Raw genomic sequence first — 14,121 nt, forward strand, 5'->3', positions numbered from 1 at the left:
GGATGCATCCCCGGGGCCGCAGGGGTGGGCGTGCACGGCACAGCATGTGTGCAGGGCACAGGGGGCCGAGCAGCACCTGTGCCGGGGGTCTTTTAGATGCCTGCCAGGTCCTGGGGGCTGGATGGGCCCCCCCAGGACGGGGGTTCACTGGCAGGATTCCGCTAGCCCGTCTTGGAGCTGAGGTTGTGGCATTACCCCCTGCGCCCGTGGGTCTATTGCAGAGAGGGAAACTGAGGCACAGAGCCTCCCCTGGGCACGGTGGGCAAGGCTGAGACCCTCCCCACCCCCGCTCCCTTCTGGTGACCAGTACTCGCAGTGCAGATGCTGAACTGGGCAGCCTCACCCGGGGCTTGGGGGTGCAGGAGGCAGGCTGGGGCACGGGAGGCAGCGCGCTGGCCCCAGTGGGTGCCATCCCCGGCTGATGGGGGTGATGCACCGTTGCAGGGAAGGGAACCCCACATGTCCCTGGTGTCCCCTGGGCCAGGGAAGGGGGGAGCTGGCGCGTGGCAGAGGTTGGTGCCGAGGGCACCGTGCCCGGGTGTCCCCAGTCAATGGGTTTGTTGTGCCGGGCGCCTGTGCTGCCGGGTGCCAGCTGGGATCCCAGTGATGGAAGCCGCAGCAGAGGCTCCTCTGCCCTTGGGGATGTGATTAACCCCCCTCCCAGCTGCCCCCCAGCACAGTAATGGCCAGGGTTTGGGGGGGCCGGGCAGGCGGGGGCTGCAGCGAGAGGTTGCCGTGGGTCTTTCCTCTCTCACGCTGCGGCTGCTGGCGCGGCCAGCTGTTCTCCCCGGGGAGCCCACGGGCGGACAACAGCGCTGGGCTTGGGTGCCAGCCCCGCCAGTGAAGGGGAGCGAGCCCCACAGTGCTGGCCGCACCCCACGGCAGAACCCCACAGAGGCTGGCAGCTGGGCAGCGGGTACTTTTGCCGAGCCAGAAGCTCCCCCCGCAGTGCCCATCGCCCTGGCGTCGTGCCTGTGGCCTCGGTTGGGGAGCAGAGAGAGCCGGATGTCTCCTCTCTCTCCCTCCCTCTCCGCTTCCTGGGGGGGAAACTGAGGCCCGGGAGCATTTCCCAAGGCTGGGGTGAGTTTCCATGGAAATGGGAGCAGGGGTCCAGGCTCCCAGCTGCTGGCGCGGGCGCCCGCCGAACAAGGGAGAAAGCGGCACATTGATGGGAGCCCAGCCCACTGGGCGCTCGTCCCAGCCTCGGCCGAAAATAACCCCTCCCGGGGAGCGCTGCGCGGGCAGCCAGCCGGGGCTGAACCCCGCTGCCGGCTGAGGGTTCCCGAGAAGCGGCTCCCGCCAGAGGGGTGACCCCCAGCCCTGCCTGCTGCCTCCCCCCCTGCCCCGGCCCTGTTGCGTTGGGGAAGGGGAGGGCCGGCCGGGAGGATCGAGAGCCGGACGGAAGGAGGGGGAGAGCCACAGCCCGCGTCCGGCCGACAGACGCCTCGAGCCCCCCTGCCCGCTCCGGCGGGATATGTGGGGCGGCCGAGCCCTGGGGACATCTCTGTAGCCCAGATGATGGGGCTGCGGGTGCCCCGGCTGCGCTGAGCGGGCTGTGCCGTGGGACGCCGGCGCCAGGGAAGGGACATCGGCGGTGCCAGGGGCTGGCGGCGGGCAGCCAGGCAGGATGCGACGCTTCCAGGCTTTGCGCCGATCCTTCCCTTTCCTCACCCACTTCCGCCTCTACCGAGTAAGTGCCGACCTCCGTCCCGGGCAGACCTATGCTGGCCGTCACCCAGCCCTGTCCCCATTGCCTGCGGGCAGGGGACCGGCCATCCCCGGCCAGGCGCGAGACGTGCCGAAGACCATCGGCCGCTTTCGCCCCGCGTTGCCCCCATGTGCCCCCGTGCACAGCTGCTTGCCGCACCCGCCGTATTTTTAGCCCAGCGCTGAGGGCTGTAGTTGCGGTGACGCAGCTGGGGGACCTGGGCATGGAGGGTGAAGATGCTGGGGGCCACGTTGTCTCCCGGGGGAGAGGAGAGGATGGAGGGGGCTGCCCTGCTGTGGGGCCAGGCTGGGGGGTCCCACCTCCCCTCCAGCTCTAAGCAGTGGGAAGCAAAGCTGCGTCCCTTCCCAGAAAGATGGCAATGAACGTAGGGGGGAGAACTGGGACAGCAGGTATGGACAGCGGTGGGGACATGCTGGGGGGGGGGCATGGGGAACCCGGGATGAGACCTGGCCCCATCACCTCCCTCCCCATGCCCTGGCACAGCTGGGGGATGATGCCAGCAGCACTGGGGTGCCCTGTGCTGCAGCCCCAGGGCACCAGAACTCCCTGGGACCCCTTATGTCCCTGTCTGCCACCTCCCTGTGGCTGCCCAACAAGGTGCCACCGCCTGTGGCAGAGGAGACCCGCCGTGGGTCTGTGCCCCAGCCCAGCTGGCTGTAAGGGGATGGCGGGGGGCCAAGAGGTGGTGCCGAGGTGGCTGTCCCTGCTGGGGACAGCTGTCCCCTCCCTGGTCAGCCCTTCCAGCTGGGCAAAGGGAGCCTGGCAGGCACGGTGCCAGGTGTGGGGTGCCCCTGTGCAGGCACCGTGCCAGGCTGTGGGGTGCCCCTTGGCTGGAGGTCGCTGCCAGGCATGTCCATCCCATGCCCTGAGGCTCTGCCCTCTCCTGCGTCCCTGGCACCGCTGCCTGGGGACAGCCTATGCTGGAGTGGAGAGGACAGGCTGGTGTTTCTGTGGGCACGACGGGGCAGACCAGGGGTCCCTGCCCGTCCCTAGGGGTCCTGCTGATGGGGTGCCTCTTCTGGCCCCCCTGGAGAGCTGGAGGTGGGCTCAGGAGATGAACCCTGCTAACATCCCTCACACCCTGCCCAGGCAGCACCTCAGCCTCGGCTCTCAGCCCCTCCAGGTGACTCTCCCGGGGGGACGGGGCAGAGCAGAGCGGGCCAGGGTCGCCCCTAACCCGGCGCGGTGTCCCGGCAGAGGCTGAGCTGTAGCATGCAGGCGGAGGAGGGCACGGACTGGCTGCTGGAGCTGCTCACCGAGCTGCAGCTGCAGCAGTACTTCCTGCGCATCCGGGACGAGCTCAACGTCACCCGCCTCTCCCATTTCGAGTACGTCAAAAATGAGGATTTGGAGAAGATCGGCATGGGACGGCCCGGTGCGTATGTCCTCCCCAAACCTCCCCCCATACCCTGGCTGGCTGTGCAGGATCTTTTGGGGAGCGCAGGGGAGCGTGTTGTCCATGGGGCTGGAGGGGACTCCCACCCCGTGCTGGGTTGGTGACGGTCCCTGTGTCCTGCAGGCCAGCGGCGGCTGTGGGAGGCAGTGAAGCGGAGGAAAGCCATGTGCAAGAGGAAATCCTGGATGAGCAAGGTAGGGATGGGAGAGGGGCAGGTGTGGGAGGGGAACTGAAGCAAGCAGGAGGAGCTGGACCTCTCCCCCGTGCTCCTTCCCAGTGCCTGGCTCTCCCCACGCTGCTGGTCCCTGGAGGCTGGCAGGGAGGTGGGCAGAAGCCCCTGCCTGCGGCGTGGCCCTGCCAGCGTGCGCCCCGGTCCTGCATGGGCTCCCGGGTCGCTTCCCGGTGAAGGATGGCCCTGCCGCCCCGGCACCTGGGAAATTCATTCCCCTTGTGTTATTTGCCTCTTTGCCAGGAAACTCATTTGCAGCTAACGAGCCACAGAGCCTGCGCATCTCACCCCAGCCACTGCTCGATGCCCTGCCCACCCCGCTGCCTCGCAGCCAGGGGGCACAGCCTTGTGCCTGCAGGCTGGGGGCACACTGGGGCAGGGGACCTTGGGATGCTCACGTATGCCCCTGATGCCATCCTGTCCAAAGCTGGTGCTGCTGCTGCCACCCTGGCACCCTGCACCCCCAAAAGAGCAGGGTGCTTGCCAGCTGGGAGCTGGGTGCTAGGTTGTGGCCTCTCCCTGTGTGACTCAGCTGGGCCAGGACAGGGACGGGATGGGCTTTTAATAGAAGGCTACTCAGCCTCGTACTGGGCACAGAAATGCCACCTCCCACCCCGGCCACATGCCAGGCCCAGCTCCCACACACCCCACGCAGGTCCTGGCTGCCAAGGCTGGGATGGATCCCGTCCCGTGGGACACATCATTGGTCCTGGCAGATCATCAGTCCCGGCTGGGGGAGAGGGAGGGAGAGCCCATCATGTCCCCTCTGGGCTGGCGGTGGCGTCAGCACGTATTGTACTGCCCACGTCGCTGCAGGGATGTGCTGCTACACTCGGCCCAAGCTGGAGGTTTTTCTTGGCTTTGTGCCCAGGCACATCGTGTGGCCACAGCCTGGCCAAGCAGTACCCAGGGCTTTCTGGCTACCGGCCTGGTTAGCTGGGGAGCTACTGCGGGGCTGCTGTGAGAAGCACAACCCCTTCCCTCTAGACGAATTGTAGCTTAGCGTGCAGGCAGCTGGAGGAGCAGAGTCTGCTCCTGCAGGCAGCCTGCTGTGGGTAATCACCAGTTAGGGGTCATCATTAGGTTTCAGTGTGCACAGCCCGGGCAAGGGATCATCCCGGCACTGCTCACTCACAGACCCAAGGATCTGGGCTGTCTCCACACGTGTGTCTCACCTGCCTCCACGTCCTGCAGGTGTTCAGCGGGAAGCGCCCCGACTCGGAGCTGCCACCCCAACCCCAGAGCACCTTCCGCAAGCCCCCCACGCCACCACCCCCCGAAGCTGGGGGCCAGCACTCCCTCACCTGCCTTGTGCGGGAGCGGGACCTCTCGCTCTTTGAGAAGCTGGGCGACGGCTCCTTCGGCGTTGTGCGTCGCGGCGAGTGGTGCACGCCCGCCGGCAAGATGGTGAGGTGGTCACAGGGGCGGGGGGGAGTTTGGCTTGGGACCACCCCAGGGGGAAGATGCTTCAGGGCTCACTCCCTCTTTGGCCGTAGGTGAACGTGGCAGTGAAGTGCCTCAAGACCGACGTGCTGAGCCAGCCGGAGGCACTGGACGACTTCATCCGGGAGGTGAACGCCATGCATTCCCTGGACCACAGGAACCTCATCCGCCTCTACGGTGTGGTGCTCTCCCACCCCATGAAGATGGTGAGTGCAGTGGGATGGGGCCGACCCTGATGCCACCCTGTGGGTGTCCCGCATGATGGGGTAAGCAAAGCCAGGCTGGGTCTGTACCCCGAGTCTTCCACTGGCATCCCCAGGGGGGCACATGAAGGCTGGAAACCAGCCCAACCAGGATGCCTCTGGCCTGACCAACCCGCTATCCCCTCCCTGTCACCCAGGTGACAGAGCTGGCCCCACTGGGCTCCCTCCTGGACCGCCTGCGGAAGAACCAGGGCCATTTCCTCATCTCCACCCTCTGCCAGTATGCCATCCAGGTGGCCAAGGGCATGGCTTACCTGGAGTCCAAGCGCTTCATCCACCGTGACCTGGCTGCCCGCAACATCCTGCTGGCCTCCAATGAGCTGGTCAAGATCGGGGACTTTGGGCTGATGCGGGCCCTGCCCAAAAATGACGACCACTACGTGATGCAGGAGCATCGCAAGGTCCCCTTTGCCTGGTGAGCCCTGAGGAGGGGGACCTGGGGGTGCAGCACCCATGACCTCATGATGCTCACACCCTTCCCCTCGCAGGTGTGCTCCTGAGAGCCTGAAGACACGCACTTTCTCCCATGCCAGCGACACTTGGATGTTCGGGGTGACTCTCTGGGAGATGTTTACCTATGGGCAGGAGCCCTGGATTGGCCTCAATGGCAGCCAGGTGGGTGCAAGGAAGGGACCACCCCCCTCTCTTGCCCAGCAGCACTCAGGGGGACCTGGAACCCCCTGACCGCACCACCTGCCCTGCAGATCCTGCACAAGATAGACAAGGAGGGCGAGCGGCTGCCGCGGCCCGAGGACTGTCCCCAGGATGTCTACAATGTCATGCTGCAGTGCTGGGCACACAAGCCTGAGGACCGACCCACCTTCGTGGCCCTGCGGGACTTCTTGGTGGAGGTGGGCGAGCACATGGGGAGGGGGACACGGGGGTCCCTGGTGCCCCCATCCCATCAGCTCTGCCTGAGTGTGGGCAGAGTCAAGGGTATCACCGAGGCGGGAGGTGACATTGGAGGACTTGGGCCAGGCAGGTCTGCAGGCTGGGAGGTGGTGGGTGGTGACACAGTCACAGCAGGAGGACCCCTGGGTGCCACCTTGCCCTTGTGGAGCATCCAGGTGCTGCTGGTGCCCTTGCCCACCCCAGGGACATTGCGGCTGGGGAGGGGCTAGGAGTGGTAGTGCTGTCTCCCACCCATTTTTGGGGCTCCTCTGCCCTGCGTGGAGCTGGGCCTGGCCCCGAAGCTAGGTGCGGTGGACATAATGGGGAGATGTATCCTCAGTCCTCACACACCCCTCTCCCCCCAGGCCCAGCCCACTGACATGAGGGCTCTGCAGGACTTCGAGGAGCCTGACAAGCTGCACATTGAGATGAACGACATCATCACGGTCATCGAGGGCAGGTATTGCACGGCTTGGTGGGCAGTTGTTGCACAGAGGTGGGGGGCACGGACCAGCTGCGAGCCTCAGGGCTGCCAGCCTGCGTGGGGACGCAGGACCTTGAGAACCAGGGCGCCATGGGCACTGGCAGAACTGTGGGGAGCAGGGATGGAGATGAAGGCTCTGCCCCCCAGCACACTTGGCCGCGTACCCCACAGGCGGGCAGAGCTGCAAGGTGTGTGGCTCCCTGGGCGGCACAGCGCTGCGGGGTGTGGGGCACAGCCGTGCCCACACCGTCCACCCCCTCTGACTCGCCCCATTGTGCCTGTGGGTTGGCTCCGGCCTTGCTCTGGGAAACTGCTTCCCACTGATAGAGGTGGGGGACGTGCCACTGTCACTGGGCCAGGAGAGGCACCAGGGGGCATGACCCGTCCCCCAGCTTGTGCCATGGGCTTCACTCCTCAGTCTCTACCGGCCACCCCCCTCCACCGCCCCGGGGACCTGCGGACTGGAGGGACCTTTGGTCCCCGCATCCCCATCCCAAGACATGCCCATCCCTCTCCAGCTCAGGGACGCCCCAAAGGAGCTCAGTGTCCCTTTGCCCCGCTGGCACACAGGAGGCTGCCCGCCCCCAGCGCTGGGCGGGTGTGGAGAGCAGCTCTGCGCTCTCCCCCTCCCGGGGCCGGCTCCCCGCCGTTAGTCACGGCGCCGAGGTGAATCAGGCCGGATTTGTGTGTCTGCAGGGACCGGCTTGCTCCCGGGCCGCCGCCGCCGGGGATGACTCTTGCCCAGGGTCTGGCGGCTTAATTGCGGGGAGGGGAGGGGAAGGGAGGGGAGGGGAAGCGGCGTCGGCGGAGGGAGGGAGGGAAGGAGGGCGCGGCGGAGGGCGGCGCGGCCGCGCCAGTGCGCTCACATCGTCCCGCCGCCGCATCACGGCCGGGCTGGGGGTCCCGCGTCCCCCGCCCCACCGCCGGCCCCAGGTGAACCATGGGTGGGGACGGAGCGGGAGATTGGCGGGGGCGGGACGTGTCCGCGCTGGGGAGGGTGCCTGTGGGTCGGGGAGGGCCGGGAGCGCCGTGGAGCCGGAGCGCAGCCTGCCCTGCCTCAGTTTCCCCGGGGGACGCCGGTCCTCGGTGGCTCCCGGTGGGCGCGTTTTTGGGGGTGCTGGGTCTGGGCAGGCGGGGTGAGCTCTGCAGCGGGGCGGGGGGGACGGACGCGGCAGGAGCTCCGGGGCTGCCGGCGCTCCCGAGGGGCCGGAGGGGAGCCCCTTCCCCGTGCCTCAGTTTCCCCCCGGGGCGGCTGCCCCCCACCGCGCTGCCGGCGGGGGGGCTGGCGGGGGTGGGGGGCTCCTCACGGGGGCCGCATCCAGCCCCGCCGAGGCCGCCCGGGGCACCGTAAACACCCCCCACCCCTTTTCAAGCCCCTGCCTGTCGTTCGGCGGGCGCCGGGCGTGCGTACGTGTGTGTGGGCAGAGGCAGGGACCTCCCTGAAAGCCCCCCGGGGACCCGCCGGCCGCGGGAGGGGGCTTTCGGGGCGGGGCGGCGGGAGCCGGGGCAGAGCCCGAGCGGGTTTCTGCCGGGGGTCCGGGCCGGGGTCCGGCGGGACGAAGCTGGGAGAGCGCGTCCGGCCCGGCCGCAGCATCCCTCCGGCGGTGCTGCCGGGGCGAAGGAGACCTCCCGGGGAGGGGAACCGTCTTCCCCCCGGCCCGCCGCGGGGTGAGGGAGGGTGCCCGGTACCGGCTGGGCTCGGCCGCGGCGAGCGGGGACGGGCCGGTAAACAGGAAACGGGCCGGGCCGGTGGCCGGGGGTGACTCACAGGTGACGCCAGGAAGGCCTGGGGCCCGCGCCAGCCCCGCCGGGCGGGCACCCGCGCCGCCCCCGTTGATTTGGCACAGGCTGGGTGGGGGGCCCCGCTTGGGGTGCCCTCCCCTGTGTCCCGCCCGTGCCCCAAGGCGGGCAACTGTCCTCTCCCACCCGCTGTCTTGGGGCCGGCAGGCGGCTCCTGGGGCATGCCGGGCTCTCCCGGGGACCGGCACCCTGCCTGCCCTGCTCAGATGGCCAAGGGGGTGTTCCAGCTTGAGCCCCCCGGCCTGCCTGCCCTTCTCCCCCGGCCCACACTAGCCTTCACGGGGCTTACAGATAACATAGGAATGGAGTGAGGGAGACCCCCTTTAGCCCCTCACCATGGCTCCCCCCCCAGTTTCCCCTGTGGGGCTGGGATATTTGAGGGTTCAGCAGCAGACACTGCCCACGCCCCTTGTGCTGTCCCTGGCCTCGTGGGGCGCAGGGGGACCAGCGGTGAGTAGCTCGCTGTAGGCATCTCCTCAAGGCTCCTTCATAATTTGGGGCAGCTGGGAGGAGGAGGAAGGGGTGCATCTTTTTGGGTGCAAATGGGGAGCTTTGTTCCCCACCACCCACATCCCCGGCACCTCCCAGTGCAGGGGCCCTGCAGGGTGGGAGGCAGAGCGCGCTGCCGGTGTAGGGTTGGGATCCCAGGCGCCCGGGTTGCCTTCCCGGTTGTGCCACCGCCTGCCTGCGTGGACTCGGGCGAGTCATTTCGCCTTCTCCCCGTCACCACGGCAGGTGCCTGTCCCCCTCCCATCCCCTCGTCGGTAATGAGGTCCTTTTTATTCCTTAGGGCCGAGAATTACTGGTGGCGGGGTCAGAATAAGCGGACCCTAAAAGTGGGCCAGTTCCCCCGAAACACGGTGACCTCAGTGGCGGGGCTGTCAGCCCATGACATCAGCCAGCCGCTTAAAAACAGCTTCATCCACACAGGCCATGGAGACACCAACCCGCAGCACTGCTGGGGGTTTCCCGATAAAATTGATGAGTAAGAAACTTTCTGTCTTCTCTGCATCCCCTGCCTGCTCCCTGCCTTCCCCGCTGCCCACCGGGCGCGGGAGCGAGCCCACGGCTTGGCCGCCCCTCTACTTGAAGCATATCTTCCCCCCTGCTGTGCTGGGGACAGTGGCTCTGGGTAGGGGCCCCACGGCTGGACTAACTCCCCTGCCTCTTCTCACTAATGGGGTCAGGGATGTGGGGGGCTGCTGTGCTTGTGGGGGGCTGTCCTAGGGGGTGAGCACCTTCTTCCAACCCTGCAGCCCCTTGTGGCTGCCATGGGGCGGGGGGACATCTGTAAGCACCACCCTGAAGATGGCCACGTTACCCCAGCGCTTTTGGGGTGTCCCAGGCCTTTAAGTGCTTGCGTGGAAGGAAGCCATGGCGGGGGTGCAGCCAGACGCCATGCTTTTAACAGCATGAGTTGTTTTAAAAAGCAAAATGTGAAAAAAACCCACCAGAATGCTTTCTCCCATCCCTGCTCCATCAGGGGGAGAGACCCCGGTTGGTCTGCAGTGCAGGGTGGGGGGTCGGGTGCCTGTGCCCCCCTGCCAGGTGGAGCTGCCTGTGCCCAGTGTGGGTGCTGGGCGCGGGGGAGGTGGACAGGAACGCCTTGGCTCGGGGCGAGGGACACGGGGGTCTCTGTCAGCACTGGGCTGGGGGGACGTGGGAGGGCTGTTGTGGGGGTGCAGGATAGGATTTCAAAGCCTAGAAAGCTCCAGCTGGGTAGAGCCCACTCCTGTGTCAGGCTCAGCACATCCCCTGGGATCATGATCCCCAGCACTGTTCGGCATCCCAGCCCCGGGACAGCTCTGCCGGTGCCCTGGGTCCCAGCCTGACCCTCACACAGCACCCTGTGCCACAGCCTATGCCAGCAGCCCTTGGAGGGCTGAACCGAGACGCCACGCACGCAGACCCGGCTCCTGCCCCGGCAGGCCTCCCTGTGCCCCGCTGCGTGGGCACGGGCGCCGGGTACGTGCCGCCCGGGCCGCCGAGAACGCACCGAGCTCGGCACACACCCAGGCCTTCGGGCTGCGCCAGCTCCCTGCCTCACCGCGCCTGGCTTGCGATGGCTCGCCCGGGCCTCCCGGCACCTCACCGACATGCTGTACCGGAGCGCCGGGCCCTGGGCGCAGCATCATGCCGTGGCACCCCGGTGCTGGGGGGGTGTTCTGGGCACTGCACCCTGCTTGCAGTCCCCTGGTATGGCGCATCATGCATGTGGAGCCAGAGAGGGGTGAGTGACACCAGGACGGCACCAGGCTCTGTGCTGTAGCACCGAAAGCCTCTGGGGTGCAGTGCCCCTGCGCTTGTGGGGATGGTACTCGCCCGGGGGCACGGTGTGTGGTGGAGGGGCTGCGGGGTGTCCCGAGGTGTGGGAGTGAGGGATCCCACGCAGCCCCCACTGACCCCCGGTGCTCTTCTCTCTCCTCACAGGCTGTACCTGGGAAATCCCATGGACCCTCCTGACATTTTAGGTGTGGACCCGAGCGCTGCCAGACCCACCCAGCTTCCAGGCAGGGTTAAAAGTGAGCGGCTTTTCCCCTTCCTCCTTCCCGTCGGCTGTACACAAGCCCCCATCCCCGTGCCCTGCTGCCAAGGTGATGGGCTGGACCATCTCCTTTCTGTCTCTGCTGCCACTTGCTTTTCACAGTGTCCGGGGGGCAGGGAGCTGGGGTGATGGGGCGCAGTCACCTGGCCAGGTGCCACTGCCAGTGGCGTGGGCGGCAGGTGGCTCTGCCTGGCTGGACTCTGCCCCGCTGCTGTTCGTCTGGGTCCCTCATCCCCTCACAGCCTCCCGTGGCTGGGCTCCCTGGTACGGGGGATCTCAGCAGAGTCGCCAGGAGGAGGGAGCTCAGAGGCTGTGCGTGTGCTGCAGCCCCCCTAAACCTGCAATTTTCCCTTGGGGGGGCTTCCCACCGGCATCCTCCCCGCACCCACTGGTGACAGGGGACACAGTGAAGCATGCACCCTGCTAACAAGCGCCTCGGCTGCCACTTGCTCCACGCTCCCACCCTGCACCACCCCTCCTCTCGGGCTCTCTCTTCTCCCGCAGGGCAGCCGCCTCCACGCCCGCCTCAGCCTACTGTCCTGCTCACCAGTAAGTCTGGCTTTTTCGGGTGCTGCTCTCTCTCCTTCACGCCCCCCTTCTTTTCTCTCTCTGCTCCTTTCGCCCCGCCCCTTGCTCCCTGGGTACCACCATGCACCTGTGGGTGATGGCATCTGCAGCGGGGACACACGTAGAGCAGGGTGGCCAGCCTGGGGCAGGGTGCTGGGGGTCCGCGGTGTGCGTTGCTGCACCCAAGGTGGGAAGCAAAGGTGGCTGAAGCTATGGGGCAATTTGGGGACTTGGGGATGCAGGTACCTCCCCTTGCACCCCAGGGATGAGTGCCAGGACCTTCACCAGTCCTCTCTGTCCCTTCCTAGAGCCCTGCTACGACCCAGTCAGTGAGGAGGAGGAGGGTCTGCCAGGGGGTTTCCGGAAGCTCTGCCTGAAGAAGCCAGGTGTAGGGAAGGGTCTACGACCGGTCAAGCCATCAGCACGGGTACCAGGCACCAAGGTGGGCGAGCGGCAACCCAGCCAGACGTCAAGCGAGGGGCCAGCAGGTGGCGAGGTGACCCTCATCGATTTTGGGGAAGAGGTGCCCCAAGGTAGCCCGTCGCCAGTGGGGGAGCTGACGGCCCCATCGTTGGCCAAGCTGGCCATGGAGGCCTTCTCCTTGCTGGACAAGACCCCACCACAGAGCCCCACACGGGCTCTACCCCGGCCCCTCCACCCCACGCCCGTGGTGGACTGGGACGCCCGCCCCTTACCCCCACCACCCGCCTACGATGATGTGGCACAGGATGAGGATGACTTCGAGGTCTGCTCCATCACCAGCCCCCCAAGCCGGCGGGGCAAGACCAACTATGGCTTCGTGGACGAGGGTGAGCGGGGACCAGCACTGGAGGACAACCTCTTTCTGCCCCCCAAGGAGGCCAAGCAGCCCAGCCTGACGCAGACCACCGAGCTCTTCGAGGAGCTGCAGCAGGAGTGCATGAAGAGGCTCAATGTCCCCCTGGGACCAGCCGCCGCCACTGATGACAAGCCCCAAATTCCCCCCCGTGTCCCTATCCCGCCCCGGCCCCTACGCCGCAACGAGCCTGGGCGCTGGTCGGGGGAGCTTTCCCCGGCCTCAGGGGGTGAGGAAGACCGGCCGCCCCAGATTCCCCCCCGGGACCCACTGTCGCAGCCCACCTCCCGGACACCCAGCCCCATGGCCCTGCAAGTGGGCTCCCCCCAGCAACGCGCCGCCCTCTGCTCGTGCCTCTCCACCTCGCCGGGGAAGCCCATGCCCACCACGCAGAGCTTCGCCCTCGACCCCAAGTACGCCACCCCCAAGGTCATCCAGGCGCAGGGCAAGGACTGCTCCAAGGGACCCTGCATCCTGCCCATCGTGAAGGACGGGCAGAAGGTCAGCAGCACCCACTACTACCTGCTGCCCGAGCGCCCTGCCTACCTGGACAAGTACGAGAAGTTTTTCAAGGAGGCCAAAAGCCCCGAGGAGGTGCCGGCATCCCGCCTGGTCACCACAGCCACCGTCCGTCCCATGGTGCAGCAGCCGCCGACAGACTGCAAGGCCAACTTCTCCTCCAACAACAGCAACCCTGGGCCCAAGTGCCTGGTGAAAACCTCCTGCAGCCTCCAGAAGATCGTCTACGATGGCCCGGATGGCTACCGCCCTGCCGACAAGATCCGACTGGTAAGTGGCATCCCCGGTGTCCATGGGCAAGAAGGGATGCTGTAGTCGTGGGTTCTCTTGGGCAAGAGCTGTCCCCACCCTGTGCCTCAGTTTCCCCATATTTAGCCCTCAAGGCGTGGCTATGAAGGGTCCCCAGACATGCTGTGGGGCGGAAGTTTTATTGCAACTCCAGAATGGGGATTGCAGGGCCTTTTAACCCAAATTAGCCATACCCATGGGCCCAGGGAGGGGGAGGAAGGTGGCTGTCACTGCCGTCCCCCTGGGGTCTCCGGGCTGGGTCCACGGTGTCTGCGCCCAAGCCCAGGACGGGGTGGAGAGCCTGGGGATGGTCCAGCTCTGGGCTGACAGTGCTCCCCGGTGGCAGAGCTGGGGTGGGGGGCAGCCCCAGTGTCCTCCTCCTCCAGCCACGGGCTCCTCGCTGCCTGAGGGGATGGTGGGTGCTGACCAAAAGCTCCCCCCCCCGCCGCAGGTGCAGGACACAGTGCATGGCGTGACGACCGAGGAGTGCCAGGCGGCCCTGCAGAACCACGGCTGGAGTGTCCAACGGGCCATCCAGTACCTGAAGGTACCGCACGGCCCTGTACCCCTACCCTGGCTCCCACAGGAGTGGTGGCACCCCGTCACCCCCCTCGGTGTGCCCTGTCCCCTCGCAGGTGGAGCAGCTCTTCTGCCTGGGGCTGAAGTCCCGTGTCGAGTGCCACCGGGTGCTGGAGATGTTTGACTGGAACCTGGCCCAGGCCAGCTCCCACCTCCTCGATCCCTACAGCACCACTCGCCAGAAGTAGGGGCACAGACATTTTGGAGTGGGGGGCCTTCGATGCCCCGCTGCTCTTGGCCAGCTGGCACTGTCACCCCTCCTGAGCTCCCGTCCTTTCTTCTCCTTACAGGCGGTGACAGCGGGGACAGGGTGAGCTGCGTTGGATCCGGAGCAGGCATCTCACCGTGGGGCCACCCCCGCAGTGCCCACCCCACCCATGCAACCTGCTGCTGGACTCTGGACTGAGCCCCCTCTTGGGGGACAGGGACACCCTGAAAGGGAGCCTGCCCAGCGCCCCAGACTTGCCAGGGTGCCTGTGCCCTGGCTTTGGCAATGGGCTCCGTCCCCTGGCCCCTTGTTGAATTGTTTTTGTAAAGAGAAATGTAATTTTAA

At 66.9% G+C, this 14,121-nt stretch overlaps 1 protein-coding gene across 1 annotated transcript; it reads left to right on the plus strand.

Annotated features, from left to right (window-relative positions):
• Positions 1-2,926: 2,926 nt before the first annotated feature.
• On the plus strand, positions 2,927-13,756 carry TNK2 (tyrosine kinase non receptor 2; the record flags this gene model as incomplete). Its single annotated transcript, XM_082003557.1, has 14 exons — positions 2,927-3,104; positions 3,249-3,319; positions 4,549-4,761; positions 4,851-5,003; positions 5,198-5,475; positions 5,549-5,675; positions 5,765-5,911; positions 6,317-6,411; positions 9,026-9,220; positions 10,666-10,757; positions 11,285-11,329; positions 11,656-12,971; positions 13,441-13,536; positions 13,625-13,756. Exons 1-14 carry the CDS (start codon positions 2,942-2,944, stop codon positions 13,754-13,756), a joined length of 3,123 nt encoding a protein of 1,040 aa, XP_081859683.1. The 5' UTR covers positions 2,927-2,941.
• Positions 13,757-14,121: the final 365 nt, after the last annotated feature.

The sequence above is a fragment of the Phaethon aethereus genome, assembly GCF_964289735.1.
Source record: "Phaethon aethereus genome assembly, chromosome: 9".
NCBI lineage: Eukaryota > Metazoa > Chordata > Aves > Phaethontiformes > Phaethontidae > Phaethon > Phaethon aethereus.